A 21,037-nucleotide genomic window follows, 5' to 3' on the forward strand; every position below is an offset into this window, starting at 1 on the left:
AGACAGTTGACTAGACATCTATAAAAGGGTGAAGATAAAGAACATAGGAAGACCAAAAACAATGCTCTGAGTTTAGAGTCAAATTACGGAGAAGATAATACAAAAATTCCTGGAAAGGTGAAGTTGGAGGCAAAGTAAGTGAGTACAGTGTATCTCATTCAGAGAGAGACAGTCTGTCAAGAAAGAAGAGTTCAACTGACCTGAATTTTCAGAACTCTGGTAAAATGAATACAGAGAATCAAACCATATTTAGATTTGGCAAGACATGACAGGTGCGTTTCAGTGGAGTGGTGGGTCAACAGTCTAAATGTTTGAGGGAAAAGAACATGAGACAGTGGAAGATGTAATCTTAGAAATACATTTTTGAAATTTCTATGAAGAGGAATAGTGAATTAAGGAGTTACCTTGGGAAACTCAAAGGAATTTTCTTGGGGAAAGATTTGCTTGATGTTTGCTTTGTGTTCCATGAGAGGTAATTAGCACTAATTATATTTCAGAGAATTAGGGCAACAACACTTAAAAAAAAAAGAGTGCCATGATACATACATAGAGCACAGAGGATTTTTAGGGCAGTGAGGCTGTTCTATGATACTACAATGGTGGCTACATGTCATTACACATTTGTCAAAACCACAGAAGGTATAAAATGAAGAGTGAACCCTAATTTAAACTTTAGACTCAGCGATAATAATGTGTCAATGTAGGTCCATCAGTTGTAATAAATGTTACCATTCTGGTTCCAGATGTTGACAGTTATGGGATAGATGGGACCTTCCACAATCCATTTAACTGGTTGCAAAACTACTTGCTAAATGATTATTTTGTTAACTAATAGAATTTAGTCATACACCTTTCTGGCCCATGAATTTATTCAATGTACAGGACTTAAATCTAAAAAAAAAAAAAATGGCAATCACATTATTTCAACTGGTGTTCATTAAAAAATTATTCTCAATTGAATAGTAACTTTTTGATGAATCTAAAGGATGATAATGTGAAACAAGTATCTGATGTAGTTGAGATTTTCTAACAGTTATTACCTCAGTGAAGGAGGGACTGGAATGATATGCAACCATAACAATGTCTCTAGTTTGTGGAAATACATTTATCAATAAAAATAAATAGAAAATACATTAAAATGCATGGTAAGTGGATAAGCGATGTGTTTAACCTGATTATTCATGTAATTTATTGCTTTGTTCTATTAGAGGCTTTTTCCCCTTGACTAATTTGAATTACTTCTCAAAGCAGACGAGCTGAATGAATTACAAAGAGCTCGGGTACTGAATTCTGGCGGAAGGTTAACTAAGTCTAAATAGTTTCCAATCTTGAACCCTCTTCACTATTGGATAACCCAATCTTACACTCTTTGGTTATGCTTTAAGGTTATATGAAGAGATACGTACTAAAAGTCTTTAAACACAGAACATCATTGTATTGTGACCACCTTGGTCATTGATTATGGATTTCTGTGCATAATCATACCTCTTACCTGAATCTTCCCAAAGACATAAGATCTAGTTGTTTTCAGACAAAAACAAGGTTCTCTGGGCTTTTCTGTACCTCCTAATAGCCTGGATCATTCAGTGAAAACAATGAAGTAAAAAAAAAAAAAATCAATGATTATTTAAGAGAGTTTCTTGTGCCTGATTAAAAATAGATTACCTATTTAACATTGTATGCCTTTACAAATGAACTTTCCTTTTGATAATGGGAAAAATCAAGTATCTGAAGGTAAAAGAAATCAGAATATTAGCTGATAATTGTATATCCCCAAATGTGAACAGATCTCCCTGTTGACCAGTGAGGAATTAAAAACAAAACAAAACAAAACAAAAATGGGAAGCACTGACATGTCAGATAAGCAAAGCCCATAAGCATGTAACTGGCAAAAATTCTTAAATTTCTCAAAAATTAAAAAATGGTATCAATTGAAAATGGCAATTGATAGCAAACTCAGTAAAATGGGATCCATTGTTATCACTCTGGTGGTAGGTTCTGATCAGAAATTGTAATCCACGGGATAAACTATTTTTACTGTCCTGCAGAAGAATTAGGCATAAAAAATAAAACAATAATTTGTATAAGTAAAAAACTAGAAATGCAGTTGGCTCAGGGTTGTTTTTCAAGACGTGAATAAGCGGGCTCTTTGTTAATTGTATTACAAAGGCGAACTGGCGTTGCGATTTCCTGAGCTGCATCTTTCGGAGGTGGAGAGAAAGCTGAAACACTGAAGAGGAAAAAATGTTTTGAAGCAAAGTAGAGGCAAGACTCATTGGTCAAAGATGAGTGCTATTGGTGTTTGGAAAGACAAGGAGAAGACTATAGGTTTTATTTTGTGCCAAGCGCAAGTCAAAATTGGCCTGCTGCAAATGCCACTTCTTGAAATGATGTGTTTATCCAGGTTAAAATGAGATTTGGTGTAATGCAGGAATTTGTATGTACGACTATCTCCTGTCATTATTGACCTGAATTGTTTAGGGGGAGTCCCGAGTCACCAAATAAAACAAACTTCTTTAATTCCTCTGGGGTTTTATCTTATGGCTAAGAAACAACAAACTAATTAGATTAGTCATGAGATTAGCCAGTGGCATGACTTGGGTGGTGGATCCCACCCACATCGAGGGTATATAAAAGGTCTCTGCAGGGGAATTGTCCACAGTAAACTGATACTTCTCTTCTCCTCCTCTACCCAAGCACAACCTCAACAACCAACACCATGTGTGGCAGCTACTACGGACGCTGTGGCTATGGGGGCTGCGGTTATGGAGGCTGCGGTTATGGACGCTGTGGCTATGGAGGCTGCGGCTATGGAGGCTGTGGCTATGGAGGCTGCGGCTACGGAGGCCTGGGCTGTGGCTCTGGCTCCAGCTATGGCTGTGGCTTCCGCAGACTGGGCTGTGGCTATGGCTGTGGCTGTGGCTGTGGCTGTGGCTATGGCTATGGCTACAGCTCCCGCTCCCTCTGTGGCTGTGGCTATGGATGTGGCTCCAGCTACGGCTCTGGCTTTGGCTGTTACTATTGAGGATGCCGTGGGAGTCTTTTCTCTCCCACACATGTAACACTGCCAACCTTGACTCCCACGCCGTTGTGTTCCTACACTAGGTTGGGATAATTCTGGTTATTTATTCCCAACCTTTGCTTCATGATAAGCAGAATGTGATATTCATCCTGTGAACCCATTTACCTACTTTTACCAGTGACTAATCCTGCTTGATTATTTTCATGCATCATTCTGTTTCCCAGTGTTCCCTAATAAATTTGGCTAACTTGAAATAAAACTCTTGGTTTTCTTTCTATTTATTACAAGTAATAGAATTTATTGCATTTATCTATTTTTAAAGATTTATTTATTTGAGAGAGAGAGCAAACAAAAGAGTGGGGGGAGGGGCAGAGGGAGAAAGAATCCTTTAGCAGATTCCCTGCTGAGCTTGGAGCCTGATTCTGTCTCCATTCCAGGACCTCGAGATCATGACCTGAGCTGAAATCAAGAGTCAGAGGCTAAACCCACTGAGCCACCCAGGTGCCCCAGAATTTATTTTATTAAAAAAAAAAAAGGTGCATTTGCTTGATTTCAAGAAAGATTGCAATGACCTGTTTTTGACATATATTCTTTTGCTGATTCTACTTTAGTTGCTCCACCAGTTCCATTATGTCTCTGTTGCTGGGAGTTTTTAGACTACATGAGGTAGCATTTGTCAATTAGTTTATTGTTGCTTATCTCATGGCAAATATTCTGCATATCTTTTCCTTTCACAAACCATCATCTGCAAAGTTCTATGCCTCCTCAAATCTTTTTTTAATGTTTTATTTTTAAATTACATTCAGAAATATTCATTCCCTTGGTGTATAGCTCTGTGATTTTGAAAAATGCATAGTGTTGTGGTACAACCATCAAAGTCAAGATAAAAAACAGTGCCATCATTCTCCCCACAAAATCCCTCGTGCTTTTTTTTTTTTTTTTGGTAGTTTCAAGTTTTTATTTAAATTCCAGTTAGCTAACATATAGTGTAATATTAGTTTCAGGAGTAGAATTAAATGATTCCTCACTTATATATAATACCCAGTGCTCATCACGACAAGTGCCCTCCTTAATCCCCATCACCCATTAACCCATCCCCTGTCCACCTCTCCTCCAGCACCCTCAGTTTATTCTCCGTAGTTAGGAGTCTGTATTATGGTTTGCATCTCACTTTCCCTTCCCCCTCTGTTCATCTGTTTCGTTTCTTGAATCCACATATGAGTGAAATCATATGGTATTTGTCTTTCTCTGATTGGCTTACTTCGCTTAGCATAATACACCCAGCTCCATTGACACCATTGCAAATGACAAGAAAACATGCTCAATGTCACTCACATCAGGGCAACATAAATCAAAACTACAAGGAGGTATCACCTCACACCTGTAAGAATGGCTAAAATTAACAACACAGGAAACAACAGATGTTGACTAGGATGTGGAGAAAGGGGAACCCTTTTACATAGTTGGTGAGAATGCAAACTGGTGCAGACATTCTGGAAAACACTATGGAAGTCCTTCATGCTTTTTCCAAACCCCTTTGCAATCAAGCCTTCCTCATACTCCTAAACCCTGTAAATAAGTGATTCTTCAATCCATCTCTACTTTTTCCTTTTCCAGAAGGTCATATTGTGTTGGAGGTCCCCAAGACTGCCCACAGTTTTGGAAATTTGTTAGAAGGACACATGGGACTCCGCATATAATTGTGCTCTTGGGTAAGATTTATTATAGCTAAGTGGTAGTGATACATAGCTAGATAAGGGAAAAAGACCCAGGCAGGTTCTGGCGGTATCCATGTGAAGATGTTGTTATGCTTTCTCCCTGCAGGAGGGGCCACACAGAGCTTGCTCTTCCCCCAGCAATAGAAATGAAGCATTCTGTGGGTGATATTTCTGCTCAAGGAAGCCCATGAGAGACTCAATGCCCAAAAGTTTTACTGGGGACAGGTAAAAAAAGGCATCAGCAAAATTTCAGACTCCCAGAACGAAAACATGTATTCAGCAAAAAACACATTGTTTATACAAACAATCTAGTCACAATGAATCTGCTTATCAGTTAGGGAATGGTGCGAACACTTCTGACATCCAAGTTCCTAGATTTGGTTTCAGGGTAATGCTGATTTCATAAAATAAATGCACCTGCATTCCCTCCTCTTTTTTTTTTACTCTCTTTCCTGGAGAGTTTCCATATAACTAGTATTATTTCTTCCTTTCATGTTTGGTGCAATTTATCAGTGAAATTATATGAATTGGGAGTTTTCTTTTTTTGGAAAGATTTTAATCACAAGATGTATTTTCCCATGAGTTATGTGGCTGTTCAGATGATATGTTTCCTTTTGATCAAGTTTTTGACAATGTTCTGTCTTTTAAGGAACAGGTCTATTTATATAAGTGATCAAATTTATGAGCATATTATTCCCTGTGTTCCCTTATTGTTTTTGAGATGATTATAGGGTCTGTAGTGATGTCCCTATTTTATTACTATTATTGGTAGGAGTGTCTTCTTTTGTTTCTTTGTGAGTCTTGTTACAGTTTATCAATTTGCTTGAAATTTTCGTAGAATCAGTTTTTGGCTTCATTAGTTTTTGGCTTCATTTCCCCCCCTCAATCTTCTGTTTTAGATTATACTGATTCCAGCTATTAGCTGTATTATTTTCCTTTTCCTTTTATTGAACTTCTTTGCTAATTAGTTTGGAGGAATCTTGGATTACTGATTTGAGAATTTTTTCTTTTTCAATATAAAATTAATTTCTATAAATTTCCCTTCAAACACTATTTTATTTACATCTCACAAATTCTGCTAACTTATATTTTAATTTTCCTTCAATTCGAAATATTTTTAACATACCTTTAAATTTTCTCTTAGACACACACACACACACACACACACACACACTTGTATTTGAAGTGATTTTCTTATAAATAATATATAGATAGGTCTAATACTAGCCAATCTGACAATCTCTGTCTTTTCATTGATTATTTGGATATTCACATATTATTTAATTGTTGGTATGGTTGGAATCAGTTCTATCATTTTACTATTTTTTTTCTGTTTTCCAATTCTCAGTTCCACTTCATTTCCTACTTTGTATTATTTGAGTATTTTTAATATTAGTTTTTAATTTATCTAGTTACCTTTTGGCCATATCTCTATTTTTTATTGGTTAATTTTGAGATTGCAATATACATAACTAATGTTTCACAGTGTTCTCAGAGCTCATATTTTACTACTTTAAGTAAAAGGTATAAGGCTTACAAACTTAAATGTCCCTTTACCATTGCCTCCTCTTATTACATTTATTATATATATTATGTCAGCCTACCTTCAAACGCCCTCATTCAGTATTTTAATATTTTCTTTTAGTAGTTATACATATTTTAAAGAATTTAAGAGGGAAAGAGTAGTCTATTTTATTTACCCAAATGTATAAACTTTCTATTACTTTCGCTTCATTTCTGAAGTTCCAGCTATCCCTTCAGTATAAGTATCTATAGCCTGAAAAATTTTCTTTAACATATCTTTTAGAAAAAATCTCCTGGACACAAATTCTCTTAGTTTTCCTTCATCTGAGAAAGTTTTTAGTTCACTTGTATTCCTAAAGCATATTATTAAGTATAGAATGTGGGAATCTTTTTTATTAGCATGTTAGGTATATTTTTCACTGTCTTTTGGATTCCGTTTCTGACAAGAAATCCACGGTAATTGGAATCATCATTTCCTATATGTAACATATTATTTATCTCTAGCTGCTTTCAAGAATTTTTCTCTTTTTTGATTATCAGAAGCTTGACTATGATGTATATGTGTCACCAGCTAGACCCTAAGACCTGGCCTTTATTGCTCACCTGCTCTTACTCACTAACCTTTGTCTTAAACGTTTTTCCCTAAGCTCTTCTTTCAGACTTTCCCTTTAACTCAGACAAATGAAACCCCCAGGTGATGGCAACTGCCCTGACAAACCTCCCTTCTGTCCAGACCATCCAGACTCTTTGAGCTAAACCTGACTTGCACCTTTGCAGATGGACCATGAGTGACCTCTGGAATGACCTACCATCACCTTTACCTCATTATAATACTAATATCTCTGCCTTGGGAGGAGCCTCAGCCTAATTTACATAACATATGATGAATGTATAGGCATGTTTCCTTAAGATGTATGTGCCATCTTATGCCTGCCTCTACGTATATGACAAGTCTTCACTACCTAAATATTCACCATAACCCTAAACAAAAGGAATCCATTCACCCTCTCTTGGGGCATCATGGCTTTGGAAGCCATTCCCATGATCTCCTGATTTATTGCAAATAGAAGTTTCTTCGTGTGACAACTCAACCTGGTGCAGTTTCTGACTCACCAAGGAGCAAACTCACTTTGGTTCATTTACATATGGACATAGTTTTTTTTTTTTTTTTTTTTTTAGTATGTTCTAATTGGGATTTACAACTTCTTGACTCTCTAAATTTGTGAATTTTACCAACTTTGAGAAAATTTCAACCATTATTTCTTCAAATATGTTTTCTGTGCCAATCAATATTCCCCCTCTAGTGCTATGAATGTTAGAAATGTTGGTATGTCCCATAAATTCCTGAGACTTTTTATTCATAGTTTTAAATTGTATTTCCTTGTTTCTTTTTGCATTCAATAATTTCTTCTGATTTATCATCAGATTTTCTGACTCTTTCCTCTGATATCTCAATTCTGCTAGTGAACCCATCCAAAGAATCTTTTTAAAAATTTCATGTATTGTACTTTTTAGTTATAAGCTTTTCATTTGGTACTTTTTACATTTCTATTTCTCTGTTGAAGATACCTTTTTTTTCCTTTTCTTTTCATTCAATGTTTATCTTTATCCTATGGATCATAGTTATAAAGCTGCTTAGGGGCACCTGCATGGTTCAGAGAGTTAAGTGTCTGACTCTTGATTTCAGTTCAGGTCATGATCTCAGGGTCATGATCTCAGCATTGTGAGATTGAGCTCTGCATCTATAATAGTTTATCTATTGTTGTTACTACAAACTTACAGCTTAAAAATCAAACATTTATTATTTCACATTTTTTGTTAGTTTCTGCTATAGGCATGACTTAGCTGGCTCTGCTTTTTAAGGATTTCTCACAAGGCTGTGGTCAAGGTGTCAGCTGGGTCTAAAACCCAGGACTGACTCAAAAATTGACTGGGGAGGGATCCATTTTTAAGTCCACATGGTTGTTGGCACAATTCAGTGACTCTTGCATTGTGGAACTGAGGGCCTCAGTTTCTTACCCTTTTGTTTTGTTTGTTTGTTTTTGTTAGAGAGTGCACCTGAAAGGGGGAGGGGCAGAGGGAGAAAGAGAGAGAGAATATTAAGCAGGATTCATAGTATAGAGCCTGACACTGGGCTTGATCTCACAACGCTGAGATGTGACCTGAGCTAAAATCAAGAGTTGGATGCTTAATCAACTGAGCCATCCAAATGCCCCTAGGGCCTCAGTTTCTTGCAGGCTATTGGCCAGAGGCCACTTTCAGTTGCTTTTCAAGTGGGCCTCCATTAGGCAGCACACAACATAGCTATATGCTTAATCATAGCCTGCAAAGAGGAAAGTATATAAGAAAGATGGACATTATGGTCTTACATAAAATAATCATGAAAGTAATATCCTATAACCCTTTTATACTTTATTGATTAGAAGATGCCACAGGTCCTGTCACACAGAAGTAGGAGGGGTAATATAAGGGTGTGAATATCAGTAGGTGGGGAAAATGTGGGCCATCTTACTATATATGCCAAAGTGGGGCCTGTCTCAGTGTTCTTCCCCCTTGAAAATTGATCACAATTACTAGGTTTTTGTACACCGTATGATTTTATATTATATCTTGGACATTTTGAATATTATGTTGTGATTATCAGGATCTTGTTTAAAATCTTGAGAAATGTTATTTGTTGTTATCGATGGTTTCCGTTAGCAGGAGATTAGCCCAGTAAGCTTCATCCCACTATAATTTCTGTCTCAAAGTCATGATTGAATATGTTATATATATCAAAGCTAAAGAAGAATCCTGAAGGCAGAAGGTATGATTTTATACATTCAGCTATGTTCATATAATATGTTCTCAGGCTGCAATATCTCCTGTCTATTATGAACCCATAAAAATTAGTGTCAAATAACTTGCTGAAATATTGATATTAACCCATATCTATGGCAGATTCTAAATCTTTTGAATAGAGCAATTGGGCAACCTGTACCATATTATTTTTCCCTCCATTCCTAAATACAATTTTCTTTGCCTGATCTGAATGGTTGATAGGGCTTGTGAGCTACTAGGTATAAGTCAAGCTAGGGCTCTGTATGGATTCCAGTGGAGAGAATTCATCTAGGGCTTTCTGCATTGTAGGTTTGACACGCACCTGACAAAATTCCATATATCCTATCTAAGCACTATTAATAAAAATTATTGACAATATCAGCACTCACAGATCTCGGGCCATGTAAGGGAAGTCAACTTCTTCCCAACATGCCAGGTCCCTATTGACAAACTAAAGTATCAATTAAGAAACTGTAGAATTTATAGAGCAAGAAACATAAAGAGTTAAAATCATTATAAGAAAATATATATATATGTTTCCCTCTCTTTACCAGACAAGAAATCAAGATTTACAAAGGTCACAGATTTTTCTGTAGTCACAAATACTGGAATCAGTACAGCAAAAACAAGATGAGTACTGAGGAACATTATTTCCCAAAGAAAAGTAATTGTTACACTATTAATAACCCAAAAAAGCAAAGTCAAACTCTGCATAATAAATTAATTTTAAAAAAGTTTTCTCTTTCACATTTATGAGGAAATTCAAAATTTATTAGGAAATCAGAGAAACAAATTTAACATAAAATTACAAAAATAAGAGCTATCCCAACATCATCTTGTTGGAACATGAATTCACAGGTTGAATTTCATATTCTTCCAGACATCAAATGGTATCAGTTCCAGACATCAGACCTTTACCAAATCATATCAGAAGTTTGCAGTGTAGGGTAGAACAAACATCATGTGGGGGTAAGGCAAAATATGTGTGTGGTTTAGAACTTCTGAGTCATTAAGTGAAGGTATAGAGGGTGAGTGTCTCCTACGGCATCCTCACTTAGTAGCAACCAAAGCCAGAGCCGTAGCTGGAGCCGCATCCATAGCCACAGCCACAGAGGGAGCGGGAGCCATAGCCGTAGCCACAGCCAGAGCCACAGCCCAGTCTGCGGAAGCCACAGCCATAGCTGGAGCCATAGCCACAGCCCAGGCCTCCGTAACCGTAGCCTCCGTAGCCGCAGCCTCCATAACCGCAGCCTCCATAACCATAGCCTCCATAACCGCAGCCTCCGTAGCCACAGCCTCTGTAGCCACAGCCTCCGTAGTAGCTGCCACACATGGTGTTGATTGTTGAGGTTCTCCTTGGGTAGAGAAGGTGAGAAGTGCACTTCATTGTGGACATTTTTGCCCCGCAGAGGCCTTTTATATGTTCTCAGAGTGGGTGTCAGCCGCACACGTGTCTTGTCATTGGCTAATTTGCAGGGTCAATGTGAGTAATTTGTTGACTTCTGGTTTTAGACATGGCTTCAGAGGCAATGAAGAAATCTGCTTTGTTTCACCACATCTGAACCATTCTTTGGGCCATTAATGAGAATCAGTTGTCTCATCCTCAAAGCTTTACTCATGAAATCTTCAATTATCCCTTGTAACCAATCTCTTTGAGACGAAATAGCATTTTTATTGAAAAACTCTGACATGCTCCAGATAAATAATTTTACTTCGTTATATTGACATTCGGCAGATCATAGTATACTCCTTTAACCCCAAATTCTCCATCTATTACCTCCTGGCCCAAACCTATTGTTTTCCATGAGGGATTCTTCTCATTTTCATGCAAGAGATGTTTTGCCACTAAAAGCCAAAAATTTATTGCTTAGTTTCATGATGCTTTTGATAAAAAGCAAGTAGTTTAAAATCTTGAAATAACAGGCCTAAGAAAACTGGACTTTCTCATTTACATTAATATTTCTTAAACTTTTAACATTTTATTTTAAAGCATGAAATATTTTCCCCATGGTCTCAAATTTATTTTTTTATTTTTATGTTTTTTTTATTATATTATGCTAGTCACCATACAGTACATCCTTAGTTTTTGATGTAAAGTTCCATGATTCATTACTTGTGTATAACACCCAGTGCACCATGCAATGTGTGTCCTCATGGTCTCAAACTTATATCCTGAATTCACAGTCAGAAAAAAAGGGAAATGACAAGGTTTCATTTAATTTATGAAATGACATGAAATGACATTTAATTTTCATGAAATTTTTTTAAAAAAGTTTGAACTCTTTGTGATCTGAGTGGAGTATAGTGTTTCAAAACAATAATACTGCCAGAGATACCTTTTCATAGAATCTAATAGATTTTCCCTAACAAACAGGTTCTTGGTAAAATATTCCATACTCTGAAAAATATGAGAAATGCATTGTTATTAATATTATTATTATGTTATTACTTTTACTACAATGAAGTTCATTGTTGAAATCAATGAAAAAGTCAAATAACCACTCTGAACTTCTAGAAAAATCAACTCCTAGGAGTCAATAGAACATATTTGGTAAGTATAAAATGTGTGTTACTCAATGTTTGCACATAATCACTCAATTATTCTTCAGGAAAAAATTCTTATTTATTATTTTTTTAATATAAACTCCTTTGGAAGCATATTTTGACATGTATATTCATTTACCTCTGCCATCTCTTCGTGTGAGCATATGTATACTGTGTGCGTGATTCATTCAAAGGAATAGGGTTGGGACACCAAGTATCTCCTATAAGAATCTGAAGTGTGTTGCTTGCTGACCTAACTACAAACAGTTAGGATGAAAGAACATCACAATAACTTAGGATTCTTTGTATAAGAAAGAAAATCTCACTTAGGGAGAAGGTGGAAGGAATCTGAAGTAGAACATCAATGAACATGTGTATAAAGTCTTTTACATGGTATTAGAAAGAACTAGCTTTGCCTATCACATTGTCTCTCTTGATAATAATGGATATTCCTAATTAGGCAAACTAAAATGAGGGAAATCTCAATATTTTTCTTTTAGGTGTCTGTGTTTGAGAGGTTTACATATGAACACATGTAAATTCCGATAGAATAAATCTCTAGTCTCAGCACTGAGTATGTATAGATCAATCTTCTTAAGGATAGAACTATCTGAAAAGAACTAGCTATTCCAAATCAGGACATCAATCTGAGGGCTCAGAATGACTCCAACTTTTGAAATAGTTTTATTATAAGACAAGGACAACGCTCTCAGACTTTTTTTTTTTAACTTACTAATGTTTAAAAGCCAAATAATTTAGAAAAGTATAGCAAGAATACATGCAAATGGCAAAATCTGGAAAGAGAAAATACATGTTTGTCATGAAAGAGTTGACTTCCAATTGTAAAGATTCATTAAAGGCAGACAAATACAAATCTGAGTTGAGATGGGGGGCAAATTCAGAAATTCTCCTAAAATTTAGAATAAAACTATAATAAGAAAAAATTTACAAAAATAGAAGAGATGTGTAGAACAGATTCTAGATATCTAATATGGTAGAGTAAGAATCACACACCTAAAAAGTGATAAACAGGGGGCGCCTGGGTGGCACAGCGGTTAAGCATCTGCCTTCGGCTCAGGGTGTGATCCCGGCATTCTGGGATCGAGCCCCACATCAGGCTCCTCTGCTGGGAGCCTGCTTCTTCCTCTCCCACTCCCCCTGCTTGTGTTCCCTCTCTCGCTGGCTGTCTCTCTGTCAAATAAATAAATAAAATCTTAAAAAAAAAAAGTGATAAACAGAAAAGAGGAGTGGGGAAACACGTAAAGAAAGACACTTTTAGGTGGGGGATTCCTAAAACAAAATCATATATTTAGTTTCATATCAGATATTAATAATTAAAGATACTAATATTTAAGTGTCCTGGGAGCTTCTTTGCCTTTTCTGGGGAAAATATTACCTAGGCAGGAAAAAATATTTTACATTTATATCTTAAGAGACAAAAATCCTGTAGTTATGAGAACTGCCCCTTGAGCACATTCCTTAGTCACTACTTCTTTCAGTTGTAAACTGGTGATAGTTTTAACACATCTCAGACTTGTTCTGAGGATGATGTGAGATAATGCGTGTAAGGGATTTCACACAGTATCTTCTCTGTGGTAAACAGCTTGTAAATGCTATTTAATTGTTATTGTTATTAAAATAATAATTGTAAATTGTCACACAGAGTTCTGACATAAGAATTCCATGAACAGCACCAGGCAAGATAAACAGAGAATATTCCTATATATAGGAAGAACAGAAAGAAACCATGTGTATAATAGTACATGATAACACATACGTAGATTGATTAAATTCCAGGCATGTTTAAATGCTTTACATATCTTAACACATTTAATTCTCATAAAAACATCAAACTGTAGGTGGTGATTTTTATGTAAGAATAACAAGGCCGAAGAATTTACATAATTTGCCCCATGTTATAGGCAGCTAAGTGGCAGAATGTAAATCTCACACAATGCAATATATTTATACTCACTTTTTGCCTCGTGAGAGAGCCTAGGAGCTGCTATCCCTTTATAATAATGGATTATTTATCACAGAAATGCATGAATTTAGACTGATGTAAATAAATGAACAATGAAGTGGAAAAACTTCCTTGCAGAATGCCAGCTAATATATTTGATAAAAAAATGAAAATCAGAAAAATCAACATTTGCAATCCATCATCATAATAAATAATTCAGTCAAGAAAGAAAAATAAGTGCTAAGACTAATGATAAATTTGGGGATTTGAATGGAATATTTATATAGTTGCAAAATAGCTCTACCACAATACTTAATGGCTGAAAGAATAATAAAAGTAGCTTTCAGGTAGAGAAATCTGGTAGTCACCATATGGATGAAGTATGAAATTAATCCCGTCAGTGATGGATCAAATCAACTTCCAGTGCCAACCAGTAGAGGAGGGCAAAAAATCAAACATCAGTGCTTCCTTTATTCACTTGGCAAAATGCATAACCTTGTTCTAATCAGGAAGAAACATTAGGCAAATCAGAATGGAGGAATATTCTAAAAGAAAATATCTCCTATCATCTGTACAAATATTAAAGTCAGGTTAGAGAATTTAAACAGTGTGACAACTGGGTGCATTTGTGACCCTAGATTAGATTATTTTTCTATAAGAACATTATTACAGCAATTACTTTTTGGAATGAATATTGTAGAAAGGAAGAGGAGGAGGCAGATTGGGGTAGGGAGGAGAGCTGAGTTGGCAGTAGGCTCAATGGAAGGCTCAGGAAACAATATGGAAGATTCCAAAGTTGCGATTTCCCAGAAGAATAGTTGGAGGTTAGGGCAAGAAGGTGTATCCTTATACCCTCCACTGATCAATCACGGGAGTCTGGCTGCAGGAAATGGGTACTGTCTTGCGTTAAGGGTGCTCTTCAGCTGAAGGTACTCTGCCTGTAACACCCCCAGCAACTGGAGAGTCATTTCTTCATTGCTGCAGAGGAATAGAGTACTGTTGTACAAAACAGTCCCAGAAGATGGGGACCGAAGATGAATGCACACCATTTAAACTTACATATATGCTGGGGGTGATCCAGTTATAAATATTAACAAATCTGGTATAAAGCTCTTAAGTAATCCACCTATTACCCAGGATTCTCAGTGATACGATTTTGACAGTTCATACTTGAATTTTGTTCTCGGAATTTATTGTAGAACACAAAGTTGCCCCCCCAAAAAAGAACACGAAGTTGCTTTGTATTTACTCAATGCTTGATTGACCTAATATTGGCACAAATTTCCTTATTTTTGGCATATCGAATGACCTTAATCTCTGTCTTAAAAATATTGGTTTTGGAAATACATAATTATTATATTGATATAGTCAGAAAAAATAGATTGTGACTTATTTTAGTAAATAATTATCTTGCAATGTTAAAATGTATTAATATCATAAAATAATAAGAGGCTAAGAAGTGCTCTATGTTTCATGAAATGCTAGATTATAACAGACAATAAATTGCAAAGTATGATGGTTTTCACTTATTGGATTCTGTATCAGAAATAAAAGCTATAAAAGACACTTAAAAAAATTGGCCATGGACTATGAATTATATAATAATATTGTTCAGGAATAAGTGTGTGTGTGTGTGTGTGTGTGTGTGGTGAGAGACACACAGACACAGAAGGAGAGAGAGACAGACAGAGAGCAGATAGGCAGAAAGGGGAAACCAAACTGGCAAAATACCAAAAATTGCCAAATCTAGGTGAAGAGTATTTAACTGTTCATTATATCTCTTTCCAACTTAATTGAGGGTTTGAAATTTTTCAAAAGTAAATGCCGGGAGAAACGAATTGATATAGAGAAAAACATTATTTTTTGGAGTACTAAAATTTGCAGTGAGTCATTTCTTTAATGCCTAAATGTAAATGACTCCTGTTTGAAAGCTTGAATATGAGCATAAAGGGTAAAAAAAGTAAAAGGGAAAATAAAAAACATAAAAAATAAAAATGAAAGAGTGTAAAAAGTATGCAACCTCTAGGTAACACAGAGGGAAAATAAGAATACATGAATATGATATGTATGCTTGCTTCTGTATTAAGAAAGCAGAACAAAATGAAAATCCTTACAAACAGGGTGACTGGGAATGGGTGGAAGGGATAAAAACGAGAGCGAGACTATTTCTGAGTATATCTTTTTATATAGTTTTGATTTCTGAACCATGGAAATACTCAATATATTTTAAAAACAGAATAAATACACCTGAAATCGAATATAAATGGAAACAAAAGAAATCTATCCATAAAGTGAATAGGATAACTACTCAGGAAGAAAATTAATTCATATAAATGTTGAGCACAATATTCTGTCCATTCTTAGTGGGATCGCTTCTGATGCTAAAAACACTGCTAAGAAATTTTAGCAGGTTGCTCGGGGGTATTGCTTTCAGAGTGCAGTTCAGAGCGTATACTGTGCACAGGTTTGAATAGACATAACACAGGGATGTTGTCGGGGCCCAGAGTTTTCACTGTAAGAGAGAAAGAAGCAACTCCAGAATGGGGTAAAATGTAAAAGAATCTTATGTTTTTCAGTTTCAGTTGGAGTTATTCATAATTTGAAGCCTTTAAAGGAGCAAACAAGCCAACATGAATACCAAGTAGATGCTTGTTTGGGGCTGTGAGTAGTGGCATTTTGCTTGAAGTGAAATATTCAGAGAAGCTAACGTGTCAACCACATAGGCTCACGCTAAGACAGTGTAACAGCAGATCTTGGAAAACTATATTCAGTAACAGCCTGGTCTCGTGAGCCGATAGTTAAGCATTTATTCCCTAACTCAAGTCAATACCCAATTTCTTTGTGTTCAATTGTTATGACCTACCAAGTAGACCAAAATAATTTTAAAAAAATCTACCATTGCTTGAGATGGGCAAGCATAAACCATCTCCATTTTGCATAATATTAAATAGAGAATTCTAAGCTTCCAGAATAAAGTAAATAGGAAAGACAAGTCTTCATAAAATAGTGGTTTTAAAGGAAAAAAGGACTTTCTTCTGTGTTATGATTTTTCCAGGGATCTTTATTCCTTCCATGGCTTCAACTTTTTTACTATCTCGGACCAGTCAAAATGAATTGGGACATATCCATTAACTTACACTAAAACGCTACTTAAACTCGTTCATGTCTAACATGAAAGCTCGAAATACTCTATCAAGAGAAGATAATTGCCAAGTTAACAGATACATTAGTCACAGAAAATTAGTGGAGAAACAAATGATTATGGCTACAACTGTGAAATCACATAAATAACAGAAAAAGAAATCTCGAGAAAACCATCAAGTGGCTCTAAACTTGAATACGTAATGGATGGTAGAACAGGTGTCACTGAAAAAAAGCTGTGCATTTCCAGACACATTGAAGTTAGGTGCAAGAGTGGGTTTAAACTTCTTTACCTCTTGCGTTGAGCAAGCAGGGGAAATGCTTCTTCTTTAAATATGACCCAAAACATTGGGGTGCCTGGATGGCTCAGTTGGTTAAGCATCTGAGTCTTGATTTCAGCTCAGGTCATGGTCTCAGGGTCCTGAGATCAGTGCAGAACCTGCTTGGGATTCTCTCTTTCCCTGTCCTCTGCCCCTCGATGCTCATGATTTCTCTCTCTTTCTCTCTCTCTCTGTCTCTCATAAATACATAAATAAGCCTCAAAACAGACTAGAATTGGACAATTCTGTGCCAACTTTCTCATCTTCTAAAAGATTCCACCATTAAGGTTTTGGTGTAAAAGCACTTGGAATATATAATGTTTTCAGGCAATGCTTAACTACATCATCAAATTACCTGTTTTCATCCTCAGTGCCTTACCAAAGCGGAAAAATGAGGGCTTCAAGTCTGTCCCTTCCTTAATGTTGCAAATCAAGGATCTGGTAAAACAACTGAAGTAGGAACAGTAAAACAAGACGTCTCCCCAATAAGGCAATTCTTTCCTTTAATTCATCCAGGGGGAAAAAAAGCCGAAGTGACCAATATTGGACTTTAAATGACGAGAAAGCCAGGTTTATTATTCCAGACTGAATGAGTTTATTAGGAAATTAGAGAAATGGTTCCTGCACGAACATCAAGAGGCAGGATCTGTGGCAGCTTCATTCCAAGGAGAGACCACACAGTTCTCAGGATGAGTTTCACATGCTCCCACTTCTCATGAGTTAAATACAGGAAGGAAAAAGATTGCTGTACCCGACCAGAAGGGCTCCAGAAGGCAAGTCTTCAGCAAAGTTCAGAACGTGTGGGGCTCGGAACTGGTGAATCCCACGTCCAGGTGTGGAGGGTGACAGTCTCCCATGGCGACCTCAGTTAGTAGCAGCCAAAGCCAGAGCCGTAGCCGGAGCCGCATCCATAGCCACAGATGGAGCGGGAGCCATAGCCGTAGCCACAGCCAGAGCCACAGCCGTAGCCACAGCCCAGTCTGCGGAAGCCACAGCCATAGCTGGAGCCATAGCCACAGCCCAGGCCTCCGTAGCCATAGCCTCCGTAGCCGCAGCCTCCGTAGCCGCAGCCTCCGTAGCCACAGCGTCCGTAGCCACAGCCCCCGCAGGAGTTTCCGTAGTAGCTGCCACACATGGTGTTGTTTGTTGAGGTTGTGCTTGGGTAAAGAAGGAGAAGAGAAGTGTCACTTCAGTGTGGACAACTGCCCCCAGCAGAGACCTTTTATATACCCTCGATGTGGGTGTAACCCACCGTATATGCCATGCTATTGGCTAATTTTATGACTAATCTAATTAGTTTGTTGTTCCTCAACCATAAAATAAGTCTTAGAGGTATTTGGGAGGCTCGCTGTGTTTGGTTCTCAGTTTGGACTCCCGCTTAGCCAATCAAGGGCTTCAACGAGAGGAGGCACACTCACACCTATGCAGCCCAGCCCCAAATTAGAATTCAACTTTAGCTCCTGTAACCATTCTTTATATCAAGAAAGAATACATTTATTAGTCTCAATCTTATTTGCTCTTGGCACTAGTTTCACTAACATTGTTAACATTTCATAAGAAAAATACTACTATTGACTCACAAATATTTCTTTTTTTGATCCAAGTTGATTGTTTTCTGCAGGAATTCAGTTCCTTTTTATACTAAAACCATAATGTATCTTTCATCCCCATGATGTTGATAATAATCCAATTAAATTTTCCAAAATACTGAGTCTGAGCAAGATGCATTACCCTTTTCTATGTGTATCAATGAGTCTAATTCCCATTTACATTTAATTTCTACCAAAGAACTACAAAATAAGTTATTCCTTGGAATCCAATTGCTCTGCTTTTCTCTCTCTACATTCAGCATACAATTATACAAATAAGTATTCTCGTTAATATTAGAATTATATTCTAAGAAACTATCCAATAGGCTTAACTTCGCATATTTACGTTTATCAATGTTATCACACAGAAGTCTGTTCCTTTATCAAAATACCCAGTCATGATTCTCTTTGTAACTGATCATACTGGATTCTCTGGCATAGACCTACCATTATTAGTTTTTATTCAAATTAATGTGATAATTCTTCCCATTGGGAGGCACTGGAAAAGTGAAAATAGTTCCATGTGACAGTTAAAAAAATACACGTTTGTGTCTTTATAAGAATGTATGTGGGGAGGTGTCATTATCCACACATCATATGTAATCTGTCAGTGTATTTCTGTTATTCTAATGATATTTCTGAGTCAAACTATTATTTTTATGCATCCCCTCATGACCATAGGCCGAGACAGGGAGTAAAACTCCCTATATTTTAGTTAACTCTTCTCCATAGATTATGAGAATGAAGACAAAAGATTTTTAAAAATTTTCCAATTCATCTGACTTTTTAAATATATCTAAGGAGACAAAAACGCCTTTTAATAATAGAATGTTTTCGTACTAAGGATCTGATCAAACACATTCGACCTTTCATTTAGTGTGTGTTTTGAATGTTCTTTCCATGTGTGTCTTTTGGTAGCTTCATTGTTGTAAAATGGGCATATTATTGTGTCATTTTAATCACCATTTACTGGATTGAGATCTTAGAAGGAGAGGGCATCTATACGATATCGTTTTCAGATTTTCCATTCAGAAATTAAAAGTAGCCTCAACTATCACAGTCAATGAAGTAATAAGTTAGAATAAGTTTTCAGTAAAAACTAATTTAAATAACATGTTGATCAGTCTTCTTCTAGGCTAAGATCTTAGAACATCACTCGAAATTGGTATTACTAAATTGGACCAGTCAGTTAAAAAAACAAACAAACAAACAAACAAACAAACTATAATTAACTTTCTTTTTTGGTATTTGATTAATATGGTTACAAAAGACATTATTGTTTTGTGCAATACAATGTTCCTAATAATAGCATTTATGGGGTTATTTCTTATAGAATTTACTTCCTGGAGCTAATTTGTTTCTTTTGAAGAACCGAGTTGTCTCTGATCATAACTGAGAGCTTGTACCCAAGGAGATTCCATTAACAATTTGTTTTCTACTGTGATTTTCTGAACCATATTTAGTTCTGAAGTACATTCCATGATCAAAAGCAGAATGAAACAACCCTTCTTGTGTCCTTGGTCCTTTCCAGGTACTCTCCCATTTTCTTCTGTTTCATTGCATAACTTCACATCTATTTCCATGGTAGCTTTCTCTTTACAACTTTCCTCACACCTTTTGGTCTTTGGTCCTCACCACTCCACCAAAACATTCCTGCGGGGATCACCAACACTCCAATCTTGTCAAAGCCAGAGAGCCAGTCTTCATTTTACTAAGATTCTGAGTAGCATTCAAATTGACCAGTTTCTCTTTTCATTCCTGAAAGACTCCCCGACACTTACCTACAACCTACTGCACACATTGGATTTAATTCCAGTATCAGCAAGTGCTCCTTTTAATATCCTTTTTCTCTTGTCTTCTTCAGATCTTGTTTTCAAATGTGGGGGTGCCCAGCTAGGTGTGTGCCCTGCCTGTAGTTTACATTTAAACACTTTTTTTTTTAATTGTTTTTTTCTTTTAACTCCAGTGTAGATAACACAGAGTCTGTGTTATATTGGTTTTGTAGTATTCAATATAGTATTTAAACTTTCTTTCAGGATTACTTTGGATACATTATTCTAGCCAATTAATCTCAATTCACATTTCCAATTCTGGTTGTATCCAAATGATCACTTGACATCTCTTAGATTGATAACAGTCATCAAAAATGTAATAAAATGAAACTAAGTTCTAGATTCTTCATTGCCCCAATTATTCCTTCCTTCCTTCCTTCCTTCCTTCCTTCCTTCCTTCCTTCCTTCCTTCCTTTTCTTTTCTTTTCTTTCTTTCTCTTTCTTTCTTTCTTTCTTTCTTTCTTTTTCTTACTTTTCTTTCTTTCCTTCTCTCTTTCTTTCTTTATTTTCCTACATCTTAAAGCATACAAGACATAAGTCAGATGAAGTTCCTCCCCGTGGTTT

At 36.3% G+C, this 21,037-nt stretch overlaps 3 protein-coding genes across 3 annotated transcripts; 1 reads left to right on the forward strand and 2 right to left on the reverse strand.

Moving 5' to 3' along the window:
- The first annotated feature begins 1,937 nt into the window (after positions 1-1,937).
- LOC103673211 (keratin-associated protein 6-1-like) lies at positions 1,938-3,052 on the forward strand. The gene is made up of 2 exons (XM_008701943.2): positions 1,938-2,011; positions 2,698-3,052. Exons 1-2 carry the CDS (start codon positions 1,938-1,940, stop codon positions 3,023-3,025), a joined length of 402 nt encoding a protein of 133 aa, XP_008700165.2. The 3' UTR covers positions 3,026-3,052.
- Positions 3,053-9,954: 6,902 nt separating this feature from the next.
- Positions 9,955-10,476, reverse strand: LOC103673210 (keratin-associated protein 6-1-like). Its single transcript, XM_008701942.2, has one exon. It carries the CDS (start codon positions 10,469-10,471, stop codon positions 10,139-10,141), a length of 333 nt encoding a protein of 110 aa, XP_008700164.1. The 5' UTR covers positions 10,472-10,476; the 3' UTR covers positions 9,955-10,138.
- A 7,237-nt stretch (positions 10,477-17,713) lies between these two features.
- On the reverse strand, positions 17,714-20,224 carry LOC121100446 (keratin-associated protein 6-1-like). Its single transcript, XM_040621663.1, has 2 exons — positions 20,067-20,224; positions 17,714-18,209 (listed from the first exon to the last, which is right to left on the reverse strand). The coding sequence occupies exons 1-2, from the start codon at positions 20,222-20,224 to the stop codon at positions 17,921-17,923; spliced, it is 447 nt and encodes a 148-aa protein (XP_040477597.1). The 3' UTR covers positions 17,714-17,920.
- Positions 20,225-21,037: the final 813 nt, after the last annotated feature.

This window comes from Ursus maritimus, unplaced genomic scaffold (genome assembly GCF_017311325.1).
Source record: "Ursus maritimus isolate PB19 unplaced genomic scaffold, ASM1731132v1 scaffold_4, whole genome shotgun sequence".
NCBI classification, from domain to species: Eukaryota; Metazoa; Chordata; class Mammalia; order Carnivora; family Ursidae; genus Ursus; species Ursus maritimus.

Bases quoted from the DNA above. Each gene is read 5' to 3' on its own strand.
- LOC103673211 (XM_008701943.2), top strand. From the start codon at position 1,938: ATGGCAATTGATAGCAAACTCAGTAAAATGGGATCCATTGTTATCACT. The intron at 2,012-2,697 runs GTAATCCACGGG...CCTCTACCCAAG, and splicing joins GTAGGTTCTGATCAGAAATT to CACAACCTCAACAACCAACA.
- LOC103673210 (XM_008701942.2), bottom strand. From the start codon at position 10,471: ATGAAGTGCACTTCTCACCTTCTCTACCCAAGGAGAACCTCAACAATC.
- LOC121100446 (XM_040621663.1), bottom strand. From the start codon at position 20,224: ATGGAAATAGATGTGAAGTTATGCAATGAAACAGAAGAAAATGGGAGA. The intron at 18,210-20,066 runs GTTAATGGAATC...TCTTTACCCAAG, and splicing joins ATCACAGTAGAAAACAAATT to CACAACCTCAACAAACAACA.